This window comes from Eschrichtius robustus, chromosome 12 (genome assembly GCF_028021215.1).
Source record: "Eschrichtius robustus isolate mEscRob2 chromosome 12, mEscRob2.pri, whole genome shotgun sequence".
Classification (NCBI taxonomy): Eukaryota; Metazoa; Chordata; class Mammalia; order Artiodactyla; family Eschrichtiidae; genus Eschrichtius; species Eschrichtius robustus.
This window is the reverse complement of record NC_090835.1, coordinates 43928323-43952376: the sequence shown is the minus strand read 5'-3', so window position 1 is coordinate 43952376 and position 24054 is coordinate 43928323. Positions and strand designations below refer to the sequence as shown.

The 24054-nt window shown below is 39.1% G+C and overlaps 1 protein-coding gene across 1 annotated transcript in view; it reads left to right on the top strand.

Annotated features, from left to right (window-relative positions):
- The window catches only part of SCN11A (sodium voltage-gated channel alpha subunit 11), a 128788-nt gene extending 105062 nt beyond the window's left edge, over positions 1-23726 (top strand). Inside the window, exons 23-29 of the mRNA XM_068556870.1 lie at positions 4042-4143; positions 4623-4892; positions 5589-5642; positions 8210-8351; positions 14211-14311; positions 18667-18937; positions 21899-23726. Of these exons, the coding sequence (XP_068412971.1) occupies positions 4042-4143; positions 4623-4892; positions 5589-5642; positions 8210-8351; positions 14211-14311; positions 18667-18937; positions 21899-22926 (1968 nt within the window). The 3' untranslated portion in view covers positions 22927-23726. The remainder of the gene's footprint in view (positions 1-4041; positions 4144-4622; positions 4893-5588; positions 5643-8209; positions 8352-14210; positions 14312-18666; positions 18938-21898) is intronic.
- The last annotated feature ends 328 nt before the right edge of the window (positions 23727-24054 follow it).

Below are 24054 nucleotides of genomic sequence, written 5' to 3'. Positions count from 1 at the left end.
GCAGACCTATATATCACCTACCATGTTAGAGACAAGGAAACCTGAAGCTCAGAGGGTTAGCAATTTGTTTCAGGTGAAATTGGAATTCACACCTTGGTCTGTATGATGCTAAGGCCAGTAGTAGTAATAGTAGATCACATTTTTCGACTGCTTTCTCTGTACCAGAGAAAGCAGTACTTTGCCATATACCTCATATGCATTCTATCTTTTAGTTATCGCAGCCTTTCCATGTGGTAGTTACTGTTATTTTTCCCAGATACAAAGGAGTAAACTAAGTCGTAGAGAGGCTAAGAAACATGTTCAAGGTTGCCCAGCTAGAAGTGATGGAGGTGAGACTCAAACCTAGTAAGCCTCACTCCAAAGCCCTTGATTTTAACATCTATCTATATCCTTGCTACCATGACCTAATTAGTTAGACTTTGTCCCTGCTATTTAAGGAAGTAGGTACGACAAATACATAGCATAAGCCGTGTGGTCAGCACACCACACTGGAGAGCCATAATTTTGTTGGTGGGCACAAATAAGCCGTGTGGTTCAGGAATTTCAGAAAAGCATCAGTGCCATTGGAGCTCCAACACAAGCAACCCCATGATCATCATGTGGATCCCTATCAGTTTCCAGAGTGCTAACCACTGTACACCCATTATCTTATTAGATTATAGTGAAAAATGCATAAGACAATGGACAGATTATTGGTATTTCTGATCTAGGACCTGTGGTTTACTGGCCTAAACTTAGGAGACTGATTCTAAATCTTCTTTGTTTACTCTCTTTCTGTGTAACCTCAAGCAAAGTGCTTGAAGTGTTGACATAAATTTTCATATGGATAAAAATGAGAGTGTAGATGCTAAATTGCCCTAATTTGACCAGATACAAAATTGAAAACATAAATCTAACAATAGCCATTTAAAATATCAAAACAGTAGTTGAATACCACACTTTCAAAAAGGATATTAGGCCCAGGTGGTTTTGAAAACAAGTTTAGCAAACTTCCAAGGAGCAGTGGCTATAGACTGAATGTTTGTGTCCCACCCCTGCCCCAAATTTGTATGTTGAAACCTAATCTCCAGTGTTTTGGTGTTTGGGAGGTGACTAGGACATAAGGACATTTATTCCTGAACCCTCATGAATGGGATTAGTGATGTTATAAAAGAGACCCCACAGGGTTTTCTCACTCCTTCTGCCATGTGAAGACAGGGAGAAGATGGCTGTCTATGAACCAGGAAATAGGCCCTCAACCAGACACTGACTGCCAGCATCTTAATCTTGTACTTCCCAGCCTCCAGACTGTGAGAAATTTCTGTTGTTTATACATCCAGGCTATTGTATGGTATTCTGTTATAGCAGCCTGAACTGACTAAGGCGAGCAGTTAACCCCAACCTTGTTCAAATTGTTACAAAGAACAGAAAAAGCGGGGAGGCTCACAAACTTATTTAATGAGACAAACATAAAGTTGACAACGAAATGAATGGAACAAAAATGAGTAGAGCAAGAAAAGAAATAATCCTGTAAATATATATCTCTATAAATCCCAGAGAAAGCACTCAATAAGTATGGTCCACTATTACTATTATCAGCCTTAGCGTCATACAGACCCAATTCCACCTGAAACAAGTTGCTGATCCTCTGAGCTTCAGGCTTCCTTATCTGTAACATGGTAGTGATGTACAACACTGCCTAATTCAGGGCATTGTCGTGCGGATTAAATGAGAGAGAGTGTGTGTGAATAATCCTTTTATGTTGCTTGTTACTCAAGATTATATAAAATGATCTTTATAATTTTGGAGTAGGAAAATGTAAACACAACCACAAATCATACATACATATAGACATAAGTTTTACTATTTCAAAACGTAAAACTTTCTTTTTTTTTTTTTTGTTCAACAATGCTGTAATTATAGTTAAAGACAGGCTAGACCCTGGAGACAGTATTTGCCTTATACATAACAGATAGTTATTGTCTACAGTATGTAAATACTCCCTACAGATCAACAAGAAAACGACAACCCCGTGTAAGAATGGGAGAAGGATGAAAATAGGCAGTTCACAGAAGGAGCTCAAGTTGCTAATAAATGTATAAAGAAATACACACTAGTCATATCACCAGTTAGCACAGAAGTGCATATTAAAATGAGACACTTCTTTTTACTCATCAGATAGACAAAAGTTTTTAAGTTGGATAATATCTAATATGAGAAAGATTTAGGAAAATGGAATTTCTAGTCACTGCTAACTATCGTACAGTCAGTTTGTGGAAAGTTTTGCACTATTAAGTAAAATTACAAATGAGCCCAATTTACAAACCCAGAAATACCACTTCTAGTTATACATTTAAGGAAAACTCTTGTGTATGTACCCAGGAAAAATGCACATGTCTGTCCAGTTTGCTATTGTTCATAGTAGCAAAGAAATGGAAATAATTTAGATATTCACCAAGAGGGAATGAGTTAATAAAATATGAATATTTATATGCTGTAATATTTCATAACAGTTAAAAGGAGCAAACCATGAGAATATATATCAACATGATAGGAATCTCAAAAACATAGTGCAGAGTGATAAATGCAAATTAGGTAGAAATAAAATAAAACTAGTGAAGACTTCCCCCCTGGAAGAATGCCATAGAGTGGGAAAGAATGTGGATGTTCTTACGATTGTGTGTCTCATCAATGTCTCCCAATTGGTGGAACAGAGACTGGGGGTGAGGTTCCAGGCGAAAGGGTGTACAATGCCCCTCTAGGAACATCTTCCCCACCCATGGTAACAGTCATTTAGTAAAACCAGAACTGCTAAGCTTTGCCATCCTTTTCCCTCTGGTTAGGAACAAAGTAGGTGTATTTGTGGAAGAGCTGATTAAATAGGTCTCCCAACAGGCAATGCTGTCACAAACAAAAGAACAAAAAAACCTACTTGAAAAAACCATTATAAATAAACACATTTTGAATTGGTGGTGATTTTTTAAAGTTGATTACAAATTTTAAAATCTGGTTATTCTGTCATATTCACTCAATTTCTCTCAATTTGCAAATATTTTACTTTTACAATGAGATTCACTTCCTGTCATGCTGAGCCACTCCCCTTCTAAGCTGAGCCTCTGAAGGGTCTGCATAATCAATAAGAATGGCTGAAGATCTGCAAATAGTGGCCTTCAACTTAAGCTCAGCATGTTTGTTGAGTTTTAAGTTAGTGTATTTACGGAGTTTTCCAATCCTCAGTCCTGTCCCATTGGGAAGAAGTATGTTAGGAGAGAAAATTGAATTTAATTCTCCAAAAGGGAGCTATTTGAATGAAGGGAAATATTAGCAAACAAAGAATTATTTCTTCATAACTTGATTTTGATATCATTTCAAACATATGGAAAAATTGCAAGAAGTAGTGTAAAGAATCCCTTATACTCTTCCCCCAGATTCACCAATTATTAACATTGCAGCCCATCTGCCTTATCATTTTTTCTATTTTTTTCCCCCTAAACTGCTTGAGATTAAGTTGCAGGCATCACACTCCATTAGCCCTCAACATTTCAGTGTGTATTTCCTAAGAACAAGGATATTATCTCACACAGTCACAATACAGTTATCAAGGTTAGGAATTTAACATGATCCAATACTAAAACCCACATCCATTTTCAAATTTTCTCAGTTGTCACAAGGTTCTTTATGGCTAATTCACCCTACCCACACACCATCACCTTTACCCCCACCGCAATCCAGGATCAAACTCAGGATCTCACATGACTTATCATTGTCATGTCTCTTTGGTTTCCTTTAATTCACAACAATGTCTCAGCTTTTCTTTGTCTTTCATCAAACAAATCATGTAAATGCATTGTTCTCACCCATATGGGCTGTAGCTTTGCCAGGCAAGGAGGAAAATAGCCTCTCACCTGCCCTCCCCTTCCAGCAGGGTCTGGCTGGTTTCTGTGTCTGGATAATCCACTGTGGGCACAATGAGTTTGCCTCTCAGAAAGACAGCTCTTAATCCCCACTGGGTTCTCTGGGCACCAAGTCAGGTGTACTACCTGTGGCTTCTTTTCCCACCAGGTCTCTGTGACCAGTCTCATCGACTTAAAGGTCTTGAAGTCCTTCCGGATTCTGCGAGCGCTGAGGCCTCTGCGAGCGCTGTCCCAGTTTGAAGGAATGAAGGTATGTTCTTCAGATGGATGGGAGGAAAGTCAGCCAGCAGGGAAAGGCAGAGAAGCCAACTGCTCTTCTTGGGCTGGGCTTCCCTTAAATTGCCAAGCTTTTCCTGGGCTCCTTCCCATCCAGCCCACTGCTTAGAATTTCAGAGATGGAGAAAAGTCTAAGATATAGTCTTCACCTAAAAGTGCTTCTGTGACAGCCGAGATGGGCTCTGGCTTCTCTTCAATCCTAGGGTAGGTGTCCCATAAGTCTGTAACACCATCATCAAAGGACACTTCTCAAGTGATCCTGTGGCAACAGAAAGGACCCATTATGTATGGAGCTGAGAGCAGGGCTTGCCGTGGGGTGGGGGTTCGGGGCTGGAATGTAAAGACGGAGCTCCAAGAAATCCAGCCCCACACGTTAGACTCATCCTGGGAAGATCAAGAGCTTGTTGAGTCTCACACGTCTATTATATTTTTCTTCTGTTTTGCTTCCTTAAGGTGGTAGTTAATGCTCTCATAGGTGCCATACCTGCCATTCTGAACGTTTTGCTTGTCTGCCTCATTTTCTGGCTCATATTTTGTATCCTGGGCGTAAGTTTGTTTTCTGGAAAATTTGGAAGATGTGTTAATGTGACAGATGGAAACTCAGTTATAAATTACAACATTGTTGCAAACCGGAGTCAATGTGAAAGTGGAAATTTCTCCTGGTTCACCCTGAAAGTCAACTTTGACAATGTGGGAATGGCTTACCTCGCGCTGCTGCAAGTGGTAAGCACTGTGGGTTTATTTTTCACTCTGGGGAAAGAAACCTTAAAATAATCATAAACCATTTCTCAGCTAATAAAAATACAGTGACTATATTGAGATAAGAGAATCAAATCCCAATTTCTCACATGGGAGCTAATGCCTTCTGGAATTGTTCCCCACCGAGCATCTCCAACCTTATTTTCTACTGAGCCTCAACCTCCAGGCGATGTCCCATAAGGGTCTGGACCTCTCAGTCTGTCCTAAATGGTGCCTTGCTCTCCTGAGCTCCAGCCAGAGAGACGTAGAGCCTCAGATGCTAAGCCACTCCATTAGTAACAGTTCCCTGTGGGAAGTCAGTCCCAGGTCAAATCGTGGTTGCAAGGTTTTGGACAGATAGTGCAAACAGATGTGGAATCAGGAAAGAGCCTTAATCAGGCTCTTTGCAGCAATTGGTTCATAGCTTCTTTAGCAATTTTTAAGGCAGAAATTTTCTCTTGTTTTTAAACTTTTTGTCTTGTGAAAATGAAGAAAAAAAAAAATCCAAGACATCTATCCTTGAATTTCCTTCTGCTGTTCTTTTATGTGGACATTCTGTCCTGGAAGGGTGGGACATCGTCTTATGTACATGTGCCCACTGGACTTGCTGGCTTTTGTATGGCACTTGTCTGTTGATGGCAAGTCTATAATTACGTTCATGTTTCTCTGCTTTCATTGCAGGCAACATTTAAGGGCTGGATGGATATTATGTATGCAGCTGTTGATTCCAGAGGGGTGAGCTTGTGTTCTACCATGTTCTAGAGTGCTAGGATCAAATCAGGAATATCATGACTACATGGACAGCCCAGAACTTCCTGCATCATAATTCCAGTGGCCAGGATTCTTTGCCTTGTTTTCATTAGGACAAACACTATGAAACAGGGATTAAAAGGATTCTTATTCATCCTCCTATGAGTATTACATCCTAGCATGCTACAAAGTCAAGTCCTCTTTCTCCATACTGACCACTCATGTAGGAGGTGGAGCCAGAAGCAACAGAATCACAGGATGCCTTGATTTTCCTCTCTCACCTCTTCTTCAAGTGAGTGGAAAGGCAGAAGCCAAATTTCAAAGGGTACCTTCTCTTGACTGTGGGAGAGAGAACCTTAAGATTGGACTAGGTCTGAGCAAGAGACCCTCCAATGGCTCCAGGTTCCCCAGAGAATAAGGGGATTTCTAGTAATTGCCAACTGTCAAATTATAGTTAAATAAAAAGTGATCATGGATTCCTAAGGTTAGAAGAGTACTCAGCAATCTAGTCCATTTCTACGTCCCAGTTGGGAAAATTGAGGAATAGAAAGGAAGAGTGTTGCCTAAAGTCATAGCGAGAGCAAATGGTTGAATCAAGAATGGAATCAGCATTGTTTATTTTTTCCTACCATCACACACATATGTGTTATTGTTTGAGAGTATACAGAGTTGATGCCTGGCACATAGTAGATGTTCAGTACAGCTGGTAGTAGCAGTAGAGGTGATATGAATAGTGTTATAGTAGTAGTAGAGGCAATTTATAACAAAGGAAATATTTAAAAATATTAATGTGCTTATTTTTTTGTCTGTATGAAGATATGAACTTCACCTCAGTTTACCTTAGACATCCATCTGCCTTGAGGTGGAGCTAGGGGATAGGGAGGAGATCTTATGTATGATAGAAGAAGTATGTTTCTTATATATGTTCCTTGAGTGAATGATGGGTGGGTGGAGGTGTGTGGAGGTGTGCCTGTCCTGATGTGGTCCTGGGATATCCTAACTGGTGTGTGCTAGTATAATGGCCTTTGTCTGTGTAGTCACAGAGCATGCTACTGTTCTCAAATATTGAAGCTGCAACTGGTGAAACCATGGGCCTTTCTCCTCCTTCAACTCCTCCTAGCCTCAAACACTGACTCTCTGCCATATCCTTCATATGGTCTCCTGGCTCAGCAGTCTACTCCCATCCCTTACTATGAAGCCCACAATGGCAGGCATATGGCTGTCAACCCCACGTCCAAGCCACAAGAACTAAAGAAGGTTCAAGAGACTGCTGTCTGCCCAATTATGCTACTCCAGTCTCTTAAGTCATCCTGCCTGCCCAACGTATCCCAGGCCTTCCCAGCTGTAGTTTTCTCTTTGAAAAATACCAAAGTTGAACCAGAACACACATTCTTTGCTCTCCATGTTCCCCTCGATTTACTGGGCCCCAAGCCCCCTCTCCAAACCCAAAGAAGGGAAAATCAGGACACACATCTCACAGCTCTGATGTTCTCTCTTTCTCTGTTTCTCTTTCTGACAATTCCCTGGGTACAAGTGAGGTGATCCTTTCTCTGTTCCTCTTTCTGTCTGAACCTCCCTTTGCAAGATGATTAGCCTGCTGCATAATCTTGTTTTCAATGTCAGATACTGAATATTAATTCTTCTTTCCATTACATTGTTTCTAGACTAATGCCTATCCTTAATTCAAACAAGTAGATGCTTCCAGCCAACTGGCACTAAGGTCAGGTACTCTTCAAGGCAAAAGAGAAAAATAATTGTTTCAAATATTTACCTCTAATACACTAGTCTGTATGGTGGGTTTTGAAAAACAAGTGTCATGAGTACATTCAACACATAACAGAGCTATCAACATTCATCTCTATCTTTGAATGTGATCAGGGAAAAGAAAACAGAGATGCTCCTGCCGCCTATCCCCAAAATGAATAAAACCAATGACCATGTGAAGATCTTGGACACTTTTGGTCATGCCTTAAGCTAGGGGAGCTTGATTATAGTCCATTCTTGTCCATTCTAGAGCTTGATCATTCATCCACTCGTTCAGTGTGTGTGGAGAGCTTACATGTCACAAGCTATGCCAGGCACTAGGAAATCAAGAGTGACAGGATGCAAGCACAGACTAAATACAGTAGTGAGCTCTGTTTGAAGGATATAGCCTTTCAACAAGGGTTGGTAGTCAGTCTCCTGAAGTGAACATGTCCCTTCTCTGGTGGATATCTCCAATCTGGCTCCCTCCAATTATGTGTCCATATGGACATCCTAGAGACATTTTCAAAGGGCACATATGATCATGCCACCTTCCTCCCTCACAACCCTTTATTGATTCTCCATTGCTTAGAATAAAAAGCCTAATCCTCCACCACACCCCCTCCCCACTGTATGGTACCACTCAAGCTGCGCTGGGGGAAGCTGAAAGAGGAGAGAGGGGCTCCCTGCAGGGCCACGGCTGACTGGAGGAGGCTGAGTGGTTAATGCTGCTGCTACCAGGCAGTTAAGATGGCTCGTGTTTTTCTCCAGTAATTGTTTTCTTCTCTCGTTTAAAAAATCCCTAACAGGAAGGACAACAGCCAAGGTTTGAGGAGAACTCATTAATGTATGTTTACTTCGTAGTTTTTATCATCTTTGGCTCATTCTTCACTCTGAATCTCTTTATTGGTGTTATTATTGACAACTTCAACCAACAGCAGAAAAAGATAAGTATGGGGGTTGTCCTGATTTGGTATTTTTACCTCTCTTCTCCAAAGAGCTTGAGTGGAGCATAAATCTGTTCTAAATTGTTGTGCAAAGTAGCCTTTATCATCTGCATGAGAACAAAGAGGGAGCCTCCTGGAGAAGAGTCTTGAGGATATGGCTGAAAAGGAACTAAAACAGCTGGCTTTTATTAAATCATTGTTTTTATTCTCCACTCTACCCTCTTAAACAAAGGACATTGTTGAACTCTAATAGAAAAATAATTGCCAGGATTAGTATTTATGTCATATTTTAGTAACCTTTCAAGCGTACCTCGTTATCCAGGATAAAAAGAGTACAAACGATTCCCGACTTAGGATGGTTCAATTTACACGTCTTTAGCTTTATGATGATGCAAAAGTGATACGCATTGAGTAGAAACTTTACTTCAGATTTTGAATTGTGATCTTTTCCTGGGCTAGAGATATGCAGTACAATACTCTCTTGTGACACTGGGTAACAGCAGCCACAGCTCCCAGTCAGCCACGCACTCATTGAGGGTAAACAATCGATATATACTTACAACATTCTGTACCTATACAACCATTCTGTTTTTCACTTTCAGTACAGTATTCAATAAATTACATGAGGTATTCAACACTTTATTATAAAATAGGGTTTGTGTTACATGATTTTGCCCAACTATAAGCTAAAGTAAGTGTTCTGAACATGTTTAAGGTAGGCAAGGCTAAGCTATGATGTTCAGTAGGTTAAGTGTATTAAATGCATTTCAACTTACAATATTTTCAGCTTACAACGGGTTTATCAGGATGTAACACCATTGTAAGTACAGGAAAATCTGTAAACGCTCCTTTTTCAGTAAACTTGTGTCTTGCCTCTCAACACCCAAATCTCAGCAGATTTACTGAACTTACTTGGAAAGAAGATGGTTGGGGAAGAGGCAGACTTTTTTAGGGAGTTTTTTTCCCCATGCATTGTAACAACAGATATTTATTTTTCTGATTCTACAATCTATAGGAGCATTGTAGTAAATGTGGAAAAAAAGGAAGAGAAAAAGAATATTTAAATCACCCATAAGATGACCGCCAAATAATAACCATTTTAGATTAAGCCTCATCATTTTGGTACCATCTTTTCCTGTTACTTTTTAACTAAATAAGTATTTCTTTTACACCGTTGAGATTGCATAATATTTTTAACTATCCTCTCCATTAGTTATGAGTTCATGTCATGAGATCATCTTTGTTATAAGAATTTTCAGGGCTGAATTTCATCCCATATTATGGATAGATCATAATTTGTTCTAATCACTCCCCTTTTTAAGGACATTTAGGGGTCATTTCCAAATTTCTTGCTCCTCTAAAATAATCATGAACATTCTTAAAATTCTCTCTGTGTATCTCTGATTATTTCCTCAGGATAAGTTCCTAGAATTTAAGGCATTAAAGATATATTGTCAAATTACCTTTCAGAAATGCTGTGCTGGGTCCCATCCTTTTGCAAGATATGAAGATGCCTGTTTACTCTGTTCTAATCATTCTGACATTTGTAATTTTTAATTATCTTTTCCAGCACGATGGGTAAAAGTGTTATCTCATAGTTTTACATTCATTCATTTGACCATTTATGAAGTTATATACTTTTTCACAGGTTGATGGCCATAAGTATTTCTTCCTTGAGTTATCTGTTTACTGTCTTTGTCTCTTCTTAAAATTGACATTATCATCTTTTTCTTATGTTTTTATATAGTAACTCCAATTTGTGACGTGCTTCTTACATTTTTGTAATGACAGTTTTAACTTGTAGACATTTAGCATATTTATGAAGTCAAACTCTCAATCTTGTCCTTTTTGGCTTCTTTTCTTGCATTTATATACTGAAGGCATTTCTCAATCCTAAAATCAGGTAACTAAATATTCACCTTTGGTTTTCCTAATTGTTCTGTGGCTCTCTTTTATTTTTCTGTTGAACTTTTTTAATTCATCCAAAATGTATCCTGATACTGTTGAGCTTTCTTAGTGTCTGCTGGGAGAATCATTCACAGTCCCAGGCAACTATATGGCTGCTGTTATTCAGGAGTGTACTATGTGGTGTCACCTCTGTAATATGCAGCTTGATTGCAATCAATACCTACAATTTGAATGTCAGGCCTTGTGATTTTAGATTTAAGCTTACATTTGAAATCACTGTTTTGATCAGTCCAAAGCATTTTTATTCTGTTTTGTTTTACTTTTTATTTCAGAAAATTTCAAACATGCACAAGAGTATAGTAGAGTGAACCTAAAATATCCATCACCCGGCACAACATTTATTGATTTAAGAACATCCTTATGCCATCTATGCCCTTACCCAATCCTTCCACCAGATTTTTTATAGAGCAAATCACAGATATCATATTATTTCATTCACCGATATTTCAGAACATATCTCTTTTTAAACATAACTACAATTCCATTATCAAATCTAAAAAGTTTAATATGAGTTCTTTAAACTCGTCAAAAACCCAGTCAGTGTTCAAATTTCCTCCAGTCTTTTATTTTCTTAAAATATGTATCCATTCTTTCATTGATTGACTGATTGATATTAAAGTTTGTTTCTTTTCAAATTAAGATTCAAATAAGGTCCTCCCATTGGATGAGTTCCTTGCTCTCTGGAATGACAATATGTTCTAGGCCTTGTTTGTACCCTTCCTGGCCCAGATCTGGAATCAGCCATTTCTCGAAGGAGTGCTGGGAGGTGGTGTTTCAAGACAGTCTGGAATGCTTATTGTGATTATTTTGAGACTTTTTCAGTGGACAGAGCTACTTCAAATTTAGGACTACAAGGAAATATATATGTGGAAGTATGAATACTCATCATTCAAATTCAGGACTACAAGGTTTTCACTTAACCAGTACATCTATATCTCCTCTTTTCCACACTGAGAAAACTGGTTCTCATGGATACAAAATATGATACCTTAAAATTTTCCATAACTACTCATTTTATTTATCTCACAACACACACATAGGACAGACTCATAATAATAGTATTAATACTATCATGATGCATAAGATTATTGAAGACACTTGTGTCTGCCAGTCATCCTGAAAAAACCTGGTTAACTTCTAGGGCTGTTTCTTTTTTTCAATTTTTTTTTTTTTTTTTACTGTGCAAAACACTCATAACATAAAATTTATCATCTTATCCATTTTTAGTGTACATTCAGTGGTATTAATTACATTCATAATGTTGTGCAACCGTCATCACCATCCATCTCTGTAACTCTTCATCTTGTAAAACTGAAACTCTACATGCATTAAACAATAACTCCCCATGCTCGCCCCCAGCCCCTGGTGGCTACCATTCTACTTTCTGTCTCCGTGATTTTGACTATTCTCAGTATCTCATGTAAGTGGAATCGTATAGTGTTTGTCTTTTTGTGACTGGCTTACTTCATTAAGCATAATGTCCTTAAGGTTCATGCATGTTGTAGCATATTGCAGAATTTCCTTCCTATTTAAGGCTATGTATATACCATGTTTTGCTCTTTCATCCATCTGTTGATGGACAGTTGGGTTGCTTCCACATTTTAGCTATTGTGAATAAAGCTCTTATGAACATAGGTGTGCAAATATCTCTTTGAGACCCTGCTTTTGATTCTTTTAGGTCTATACCTAGAAGTGGAATTGCTGGATCATATGGTAATATGTACAGTATACAAAGGTTCTAATTTCTCTACATCCTCACCAGTACTTGTTTCTGTTTTTTCGATAGTAGCCATTCTAATGGATGTGAGGTGGTATCTCGTTTTGGTTTTGATTTGCGTTTCCCTAATGATTAGTGACACTGAACATTTTTTTCATGTGCTTATTGGCCATTCATATATCTTCTTTAAAGAAATGTCTGTTCAAGCCCTTTACTTGTTTTTGAATCAGGTTGTTTGTCCTTCTGTTGTTACATTTTCGGTGTCCTCTATATATTCTGGATATTAATTTCTTATCAGATACATGATTTGCAAATATTTTCCCCATTGTGTGGGTTGCCTTTTTACTTCATTGATAGTGTCTTGGATGCACAAAATTTTTAAGTTATTATGAAGTCCAATTTGTCTATTTTTCCTTTTGCCTTCTGTGTCATATCCAAGAGATCACTGTCAAATCCAGTGTTATGAAGCTTTTGTTCTATGTTTTCTTCTGAGAGTTTTATTGTTCTAGATCTTACATTTATGTCTTTGATCCATTTTGAGTTAATTTTTTTATATGATGTTAGGCACTGATTCAGCTTCATTCTTTTGCATGTTGATATCCAGTTTTCCTAGCACCATTTGTTGAAAAGACTGTCCTAGGGCTGTATATTTTTGGTCCATACTGGTGGTGTAAATTCAAACCCCACACCCTCATCAAGGCAGGCTTGGAGTCACAAATTATCAGAGAAGACTGGGTTTTTACCCATAGTACAGACTGAGACAGTGTTCTGGTTGTCTTCCATTGCCAACAGACAGGTTTGGTTTTCTTCTTCACCCTTTAATGGCAGCACTTGGAGAGTTCCAGATTCACACAGGGTCCTTGGCTTAATCCCACTGCCTTCTCCCCATGACCCCCTTGTAGTTATTAAATCCCAAGATTCTTGTTCCTACAGAGATTAGCAAATGCTGTTAGGCCAGCCATGGCTTCAGGACTAATTTACTACTCTTTCTTTTTGATCTCTCTTGATTTTCAGATGATAGAGATGTTCCTTACTTTTGTGCAGGTTCAGCTATGTCTTTTTTTTTTTTAACATCTTTATTGGAGTATAATTGCTTTACATTTTGTGTTAGTTTCTGCTGTATAACAAAGTGAATCAGCTGTACGTATACATCTATACCCATATCCCCTCCCTCTTGCGTCTCCCTCGCACCCTCCCTATCCCACCCCTCTAGGTGGTCACAAAGCGGAGCTGATCTCCCAGTGCTATGTGGCTGCTTCCCACTAGCTATCTGTTTTACATTTGGTAGTGTATATATGTCAGTGCTACTCTCTCACTTCGTCCCAGCTTACCCTTCCCCCTCCCCGTGTCCTCAAGTCCATTCTCTTTGTCTGTGTCTTTATTTCTGTCCTGCCCCTCGGTTCTTCAGAACCGGTTTTTTGTGTTTTTTTAGATTCCATATATATATGTGTTAGCATACAATATTTGTTTTTCTCTTTCTGACTTACTTCACTCTGTATGACAGACTCTAGGTCCATCCACCTCACTACAGATAACTGAATTTTGTTTCTTTTTATGTCAGCTGTGTCTTTTAAAGGAATTCTGTTCCATTTTATCCCACATTTCTGGATGTTTTACCACTCCCCAAACTCCAATTTCCAGAAATGAAAATCCTACTTCATTTTTCTGTTCTTTCTTCCTCAGTAGTAAAAACATTTAAAGCTCTCTAATTTTTTTTTTTTTTTCTGAGAATGGCTCTGGACAGATTTTTTTGAAATTTTATTAGTAGTGATATATGCATTCACATATTTAGGAGAATTTTAATTGTCACTTTGTAGGATTTTTTGTTTAAATTTTTGTTACTAATTTCTATTTTTGTTTCATTGTGGTTTGATTTACACAACTTGAAATATATTCAGTTTTTGTAAAGATTCTGTGGATGTTTGCAAAGAATTTGTAATCTTTGTTTATATTATAAAAAAAGAAATGTAACTGATAAAAGTAACATTTTTCCCTTCTTCCTTAATTTAAACCCTATTTCCTTTCAGCCCTCCCTCAGAGTCTCTTTCTGCTTCCCATTGGAATTTTAGGAATTGTTGATAGAAATGTAATATACTTTAAAACTATTTCTGAAAATTCAGAACTTGTTTCCAAAAATCCATTAATGATAATCAGCTCTCATCTTCTCCATATACTTAGGTGGCCAAGACATCTTTCTGACAGAAGAACAGAAGAAATACTATAATGCAATGAAAAAATTAGGATCCAAAAAACCTCAAAGGCCCATCCCAAGGCCTCTGGTGAGAGCACTTGATTGATTCTAAACACATAGATGCATTAAGTGGTTATGAGGAACTCAGATATCTGCAGTGCCATTCTCCTTTAATTTTTACGTTTATAGACTTTACCTAAGAAGTCAGTATGAACCCAGGTACACTGATGTATGGCTCAAGTCCTTCGGAAGATTAGACATTCAAATTCAATAGTAAGGGCTTGGGCAACAACTTTAATTTACCTTTTAGTGAGCACACAATAGCTGCTTAGTATATACTCATTGCAATGATGTGAATTTAGCAGTTAGTTTTAATTTACTCTTGGCCAATTGAAAATGTATTTATAATATCTTTTACCAACTTTTTCTGGTGTGAAGTTGAGGTCATGCATACTCACTTCCACTTCACAAGTATTTATGATAAACTTTCTATATCAGGAGCATGCACACTTTTTCTGTGAAAGGTCAGACAGTAAATATTTTAAGCTTTGCAGGCCATGTGGTCTCTGCTGCTACTACTCAGCTTTGATATTGTAGCACAAAAGCAGCCATCGGCGATATAGAACAAATGTGCTTGGCTGTGTTCCAGTCTAACTTGATTTATAAACACCAACATTTGAATTTCATATAATTTTCGTGTGTCAAAATTTTATTCTTTTGCGTTTTTATCCCAAAAGTCATCCTGAGTAAAACCTATTCTGAGCTCACAGGCTACACTAAAACAAGTGATGGGCCATATTTGGCCTGTGGGCCATATTTTGCTGAATCCTGCTTTACGAGATGCTAACAGGACTGCTCTGTGCTTACAGTCTAATTGAGGAGCTGGAATTTGAGAACATTAGATTTTAAAGTAATACAACAGGCACAGTTGGTAGCTCTGACAAGTGAGTTTGAAGGCTTTCAAGACAGGGAGGATCAGTGGGGCCGAAAAGTCTGGGAAAGCAGTATGGAAGAGGGGCTTGATATCTGATACATGTAGAGGATTTGGAGATTTTCATTCAAACGTGAGACCACAAATTATCAAAGGTATGTTTAATTTCCTGCTATTCCCAGCAATCAGAACAGAGTAAAGTGTGTTCTCAGTAATTATTTGTTGAATAAAGGAACATGTTTTCGGGCACACACAAAATCCATCCCACTAGGATTAAACATTTGTGTTGCACTAAAAATGTCTACAAATGTCAGGACCAAGTATTTAGAATTTATACAATGAAGAATTTTTACAAAAGGGTTAATGATAAAACTATCAATATATTTGGGAAATTATCATCTGACGACAGTATGTGGAACTTCATTTTACCTAAGTCAGATCTAGCTTTTAAGTACCAAACTCACTTTCTAGTACTAATTTCACTTTGAAGTTCTTATTTGAACTTGAGCCAACAAAAAAGACAGACAATTTTTATTTACATGTGCACGCTATGCAACAACTGACTCAGTACCAGTTGGTCCCAGATTTGGAATTAACTAAAAGACTCATGAGACACATACTTACCAGTTTATTTCATGAAGGATATGAAGCCAGCAGTGCAGCACACAGCCGAACAGAAGTTGCAGTGGCATGGATGCAGCTTCTAAGCCTCTCCACTGCACTGGACATGCTAGGATGCAAGAGATGAGCTTGAAGTGGGCACGGACTGCTTTAACAAAGGGAAGCTGCCACCTCCATTCCTTAACTATCTTTTATAACTTGTTTGTTGCATGGCTTATCGGGGAGTAGGTGCTATCCCAAAGCCCTTCCTGCATGGCTCACCAATCAAGATTTCACAATGAGTGATTCCGACAACCAAGTACAACTCACCAGTTAATGCCGAACATTTATCTTAACCTCTGTATTCCGGAGAGCAGTTTTGCATGAGATAAACCCAAAAGCATATCCCCTGGTGTCCCTGAGTTTGAGCTAAGACTTCAAATCAGCTGTTAGCCCTTAACTCACAACTTTACCTCCCCACAGATTTTTTTTTTAATTTAATTTAATTTAATTTAATTTTATTTATTTATTTATTTATTTATTTATTTATTTATGGCTGCTTTTGGGTCTTCCTTGCTGCACGCGGGCTTTTCTCTGGTTGCGACGAGCAGGGGCTACTCTTCGTTGTAGTGTGCAAGCTTCTCATTGCGGTGGCTTCTCTTGTTGTGGAGCACGGGCTCTAGGTGCGCAGGCTTCAGTAGTTGTGGCACACGGGCTTCAGTAGTTGTGGCTCGCGGGCTCTAGAGCGCCGGCTCAGTAGTTGTGGCACACGGGATTAGTTGCCCCGTAGCATCTGGGATCTTCCGGACCAGGGCTCGAACCCGTGTCTCCTGCATTGGCAGGCGGATTCTTAACCACTGCGCCACCAGGGAAGCCCCACAGATTTTTTTTTTAATCTCTAAAGTCTACATATTATCTTTCGGCCTTTGGAACAAAGGAGTAGCAATTGCATAGAGGGGAAAATACAGCTGTTTTAACCTGAGAATTGATGGATATTCTTTCTATCAGTAAGAGCAAGAAATCTGGAATCATTTCTGATTCTACCTGAGGCACCCCCACAAGGTAGCTTCATTACTGGGGTTAAAAATTATCCTGAGGTATAGGAGTCCCTGTACATCTTAAAATGACATAGAATGTGTTTTGAATATCTACCACGCTTGGTAGCTTATACTTTTAATCTCCATTTTCTAAATATTAGAGTTGAACTGTAAGGCCAATGCTTACCATTCCTTACATTTATTCTCAGCCCTCGTTCTGCTTCCCTGGAGAGCACCCTTAAAAGTATCTTTTCTCCAGGTCCTTTCTGACTTCCCGGATGCGTTCTCACATAGGAAATGCACTTGACTTTCAAGTTTCTTCTCCAGACTCCTTGATAAAAGCTTTAGGGCTCGTGGAGCAGAGTTTGAAAGACACCAACTTACGGGTAGTATCCTACCACTGCTGTCCCGACCCTCTTTCTTCTCATTGCCCTTGCTCTCCATGAGTGATATCATTCATTCTCTTGGTTTTAGTTCGTATCAGTACTGGTGCTGTTGTACTCCACATCTGCATTCCAGCTCTCTGCCTGAGCTCCAGACCCATACCTCTACCTGCCCATGTCCCTTGGATGCCCCACTGGCACCTCAAACTCCATGTGCTCAGGACACATTCATCATCTCCCCCCAGAACTCCTCATCCCCTGTCCTCTGGTTGATTGAATGCTCCACCAAGCAGAAATTATAGCCTCAGCCTTAACTTTCCCATAACCTACTCCATTCAAACATTCTCTGACTCCTGCTACTTCTACTTCCATATTAGTTCTTAAACCTAAATGCTCATGTCTTTCTCCACTGTTACCACCACAGACCAACATCATCTCTTGCCTGGATTACCTTAACAGATGCCTGGGGTTATAAAGATGAATTCTTAGGGGGTCTATGAGGTTTCCAAATAGAATACTATATGTATACTTTGATTAGATGATATGTAATATGAAATAATCTAATATATACATATAATGTAAAACAACCAGTGTATAGCCAAGTATGCCATACAATATCAGTGTCTGAGTTTGTGTTTAAGAACAGTTTCCACTTAAGAACAAAGTGGTGCGTTATAGATGTTAAATTAAAGAAAATAGTGGAATAATTGAGTCATTTCACTGCACATGGTAGATTAGACGTGCAAACTTGAGTTCGAACCTGTACCAGAGCAATCAGCACATTCTTACTTAGGAGCAGGCCATCCATGTACAAACCAATATGCAAGTTCACCATCAGTAATAATGTGAAATAATCAGTTTTTCTGTTTCCATTTTTAGTAATCATTGGATCAGAATCCCATTTATCTAGCCTTATCTTTAAGTGAACAAGAATTAGAAAATTGGCATTCAAGAATTGCTTGAATACAGAGTTTTGGTTAAGTATAAGGTCTGATTATTCTGAACTGACAAATGGAGCCTTGGAGATGTTAACTCTCTTTTGTCCAACATAATTATGTGAGCAAGTATTCTCTGCATTAGTATTATTGAAGTCAAAATACAGAAGCAGGTGAAATATAGAGACCGAACTTCATTTTTTAAATGATTAAATCCAACATGAGCTATTTTATTTCAGCAAAAACAAATCATCCACCACATCAAAGTTATGTTGTTACTAAAAATTTAATTAATTTACTTATTTGGTTTCAAAATGGAATTAAAGCTATAAGCCTACAACTTAAAATCAGTTATCTAATTAAATTGAATGAAATTAAATGAAAAAATATCTATAGAAGAATTTCTTGCCCTTTAAAAAAGGTCTGTGCATTTTCCAAGAAACTGCTTTAATTGTAAGAGAGGACAAATGCTGCTGTATGTGCCTCTTAATGTATGTGATTTCATTCCTACAACTCAAAATGATCTATGATTCCTTTTGTTTGTTTGTTTTCCTCAGAACAAATGCCAGGGTCTTGTTTTTGACCTAGTTACACACCAGGTCTTTGACATCATCATCATCATCCTCATTTTCCTCAACATGGTTAGCATGATGGCTGAATCATATGGCCAGTCCAAAGCCATGGAACTCTTCCTTGAGCGTCTCAACCTGGCCTTTGTGGTCGTCTTTACAATTGAGTGTCTCATCAAAATCTTTGCTTTGAGGCAATACTACTTCATCAGTGGCTGGAATTTATTTGATTGTGTGATCGTGGTCATTTCTATTGTCAGTAAGTAAAATTGGCCGCCAGAGGGACTTTAATCTAAGAGCCAGAAGTAAACTTATAAATCTTATAAGTTTGGAAGAATTTGGAATTATGTCCAGAGTATCCACAAAGCAGAAAATTAAGCTTAATGTGATTTCTGAAAAAATAGACAGATGAACTAATGCCATTCTCTTTGGGGAGTTGCTAGGAGATACAGAGTAATTTCCATTCCCTTGACTATCTACACAATTGAAATAGAGTTAAATAATTATGTGGATAATTTATTCAACGGAGATAGACAAAATTAAGATGACTTAAAAGTTTTTGTGGGGCTACCTGCTTTATCCAGGGAGTTGAGTCAAAGTTCTACCTTTTTTGTGCAACTAAAGAGCATTTCTTGTTTTAAGGATTTGGCATTTAGCTTCCATGTTTTTCCCTAGTTCAAAATCCATGTTGATGTCAGATCACAATTACTGTGCCCCCGTGACATTGCCAGGCCTTCCCTTACCTCCTCCTTATACAGGGCCTCCATGGCCCAGCCTAGATGGTGCTTGCAAGAGTGTGTCATAAGGACAAGTAATGCTTTATCTTTATTCTGTATCTCATGTTAACTTAAACCACAGTGGAAACTACACTTGTCTCAATGCTCGGATCCCATTCACCAACCAGCCTCACTCTGTAATCAGCATATTTTTCTTAACCGCAGGCAGAAATTAACTATAAGATTTATGGAAGAAGAATAGGGAAAAAAGAGGGTTATTGCCATATACCTTTTTATAAAACATACACACACACACACACACACACACACACTCACACACACACATACATCAACTTTGAAATTAAATTCTTCATGACTAAGCTATAAGATTTTACTCTGGGTTTTTGAAGTCTGCATTTAACTAAACTGATAATTTGACTTTTTATAATTGTGTGAAACTGCCCAGGGGCTCTTCTCATAGTTCAAAGAGCAATGAAGACACTGAAAACTGATTTCACAAGTGGAAGTTTTTGTGCTATCTCAGAAAGGATGCATTAAGCAGATATGCTGGATCAAAATATTTTGGTTCCTATCACCACAGCAGCAATGCAGATGTTTCAGAGACCAAGAAAATGAATGGTACAGTTCATAGTCTGTTCTGGTTTCTAAGCCATAAAGTTCATGTAGATAAGGTTTAGTAATAGATCTTTCCACATGGTTACGGTTACACAGACTGTTAACATTATTAGTCAATTCCAAGCATTATTAGTCATTTCCTGATGAAATCGACAGCAGCAGTAAAGTTAGAAAATGATGATAGGATGAGTCTGGGGCAGCCCTGTGAGCACTTTTCCTCCAATATGCAGAGAGCAGCTCATTCATTTCACTCTTTACTGACCTTCTTCCAGGCAGTGCCAGGCACTGTAGAGTTCATGGAAATATCTCTGACTTCTGTCCTATGAACAACTGCTAAGCGATTGCAGCTACACTGCATAGCACTGTATAGCAACTTGTTCCAATGGATGAGAAGATCCACACATTGAGCCAAGTCCTACTCACCAATGTGGGCAGCATATTCTGTGCTTTTGCCAGTTGATCTGCCATCCAATCCTTAGCCTCTGCATTTTCTCACGCTCTCTCCTGAGCTTTTAGAGAAATACAAAATGAGTGTGAGTCAAAGTGATTCTCTCTATGGGGGTTACAATCCAATTGAGGTATTAAGACCTACCACCTTAAGGGATCAGAAAAAGAGTAATTGATTGAACCCCAAATCACATGGTACACAAAAGAACTGAGCTCAGAGAAAAGACAGATTACTGTGGGCTTGATTACTCAAAGAAATATTCACGGAGGAGGTGGGCCTTAAAGGAGGGACCTCCTCCAATTGCTGCTGAATTGGTTTGTAGTCAATTTCACATCTCACCAGAGTTGCCTGCCTAATTAGCATATGAATTAAACTTCCTTGATACAATTAGGCAGTCAGTGAAGTATATCACCAACTAGTTCTCTTTAGTCATTAGGTGATGGCAGGTAGTGTTGGCCACCCATCACCCCTAATGACCTTAGAGGAGCCCCAGAGCAAGAACAAGGCCATGTCTATACAAGGCAAGCATGTTCCAGCCATTCTATAATATTTGGGCCAAAATGTGAGTTGTTTTAAATTCTCGTATCACTTGATTACAGAGCAGGCAATGAGAAAACAGGGCGACATTTTAGGCCAAATATTTAGCAGTCTGCAGAAACCTTTGCTTGAGATGCCATTTCTGGTGTATCTACAACATCAGAGAAACTGTCTCCAATTTAGTCCCTTCAGCTTTTTGAATTAGATCTTCCAGAAGAACTTGGAATGAGCATACTGACAAAGATGAAAGATCCATGGCAGCTTTAGCCCAAAAATGAACATCCCAACACCACCCTCTTTCTCTAGCCCTGTCCTCACCTGTAGCAGGCTGTGTTCAAATTCCTCTATAATAAGAACCTGTTTGTTTAAGAAGTTTTGGGGCTGGGGTCGTACAACTTCCACCGATAGCTTAGGCTCAAGCTGACCTTCAGTAGCAGAAATTTCTCCTTGCATTCTAATCTAAATAACTCCATCCGTAGTTTGTTTTCCATTCTATATATACAATAAATATGGAAAACTTATATTTGTTACCCCATGAATAACTTTAAATGCCCAACATAGATAATGTACTTCAAGTTCATACGATAGCTAACAAAATAACCTGTCATAAACAGCATTTTATTTCTTTTCCTTGGGGGTCTTCAGTATTTTAGATGTCCTATCCCATCTAAAGTCCCATCTAAAACTGTACGAACCTTGGAAATTATTCTCCAGCTTAAGGCACAGATATATATTTTCCCTGATATAGGTAAAAAAATCTTAATTTTGTACATAAATTAAGAAGTAATGATAAAAAGGTGGTCCCACTCAGATTCAAGGCAGGAGAGAGAGGCTATGTCACTCTGCCTGCTGGAAATTGATTGACCCTTCTCCTTCTCTTAAGGTACAATGGTTTCTGCCTTGAAAACCCAGGCACACATTCCTTTCCCTCCAACACTCTTCAGAATTGTCCGCTTGGCTCGGATTGGCCGAATCCTGAGACTTGTTCGGGCAGCACGAGGAATCAGAACTCTCCTTTTCGCGCTGATGATGTCTCTTCCCTCTCTATTCAATATTGGTCTTCTACTCTTTCTGGTTATGTTTATTTATGCCATTTTTGGTATGAATTGTTTTTGCAAAGTGAAGGAAGAGTCTGGAATTGATGACATATTCAACTTCAAAACTTTCAAAGGCAGCATGCTCTGCCTCTTCCAGATAACCACGTCAGCAGGCTGGGATGCCCTCCTCAGCCCCATGTTGCAATCAAAAGACTCATGTAACCCCAAGTTAGAGAACTGTCACCTCTCTGCCATAGCCATAACCTACTTCGTCAGTTATATCATCATCTCCTTTCTCATCGTGGTCAACATGTATATTGCTGTGATTTTAGAAAACTTCAATATAGCCACTGAAGAAAGCGAGGACCCTTTGAGTGAAGACGACTTTGAAATATTCTACGAAGTCTGGGAAAAGTTTGACCCGGAAGCAACACAGTTTATCAGATATTCTGCTCTTTCTGACTTTGCCGATGCCCTTCCTGAGCCTCTGCGTGTGGCAAAGCCAAATAAATACCAATTTTTAGTCATGGACTTGCCCATGGTGAGCGGAGATCGCCTTCATTGCCTGGATATTCTGTTCGCTTTCACCGCTAGGGTACTTGGTGAGTCCAGTGGTCTGGATAGCATGAAAGCAGTGATGGAGGAGAAGTTCATGGAAGCCAACCCTTTCAAGAAGTTATATGAACCCATAGTCACCACCACCAAGAGGAAGGAAGAGGAAAGATGTGCTGCTGTTATTCAAAAGGCCTTTCGAAAGTACATGATGAAGACCAAGTGTACCTTGGAAGACAGGCCTCATTCACCCCTCCAGACACTCTGCAATGGAGACTTGTCCAGCTCTGGGGTGGCCGAGGGCAAGGTCCACTATGACTGAGCCCCTCACCTCCACCCCTACCTCACAGCCTCAGAGCCTTGCCTCCAGCCTCTGAGCTCCAAGGGGTCCACAGCTCAGTGTGCGAACAAGCAGTGGACTCACTGAACTAGCCATTCCATTTTTCTTTTTCGGGCTAAAAGAAATGGTGTTTCTGAGTTCACTTCAAATGGTTCTTATAGAGATATAAGATAAGGCTGCCCAACTGTAACCATCGGTACTGTTTTAACACAGAAAAAGACACTAGAATGGGCTGTAGAGCAGGGGTCCCCAACCCCCGGGCTGCGGACCGCGCTACCCGTCCGTGGCCTGTCAGAAACTGGTCCGCACAGCAGGAGGTGAGCGGAGGGCGAGCCACCAAGATTTCATCTGCCGCTCCACGTCACTCGCGTTCCGCCCGAGCCACCCCTCCGCAACCCAGTCTGTGGAAAAACTGTCTTCCGCAAAATTGGTCCCTGATGCCAGAAAGGTTGGGGACCACTGCTGTAGGGGACACTAATGTGAGGATTGAAGCACAGTTCAAATTATATCAAAAGAAAAGAATAAGAAACAGAAAACATTAAAATTTTAAATTGTGTTTTTCCAAATGTTCTTAAGTACAGTATCCAATACCTTTGTTTGATGTTTTCCCCAATAAAATATATGGCTTATCACACGTAACTCTTCTGCATGCTAAGTGAAAATTCAAAACCTGCCAATAAACATTTGTTGCAGATTTTTTTTTAACCAGCATTAAACTTTTGGGGTTTATTTCAAACCTAAAAGCATGATCATGACTTGTCAGTTACCACCGTATCTTTCACCAGCTGCAATCTGTTATATATTTTCGGGGAAAAAATAAATAAATGAGACTTTCAGTTTGCATTTCATTCAGACAGTACACTAAAAATCCTCTTGTTTGGTGGTTGTGTGAGTAGTGGTTTAAATGTGGTACTTTGCTTGGAATTAAAGGCCGGAGCCAGTGGTATGCTGAAAAGTGTATAACAATTGCTCTTCAGGAAAAAAAAGCCATGATTTGTAGCATTTACTGATTTCTGTGGTGAATACTCCCATCATGACTGATTTCAAGCTACCAACATGTTTCTGAACATAGAGTTGGGAAGAGACATCCACAATCAGTTCTCGTGAGCT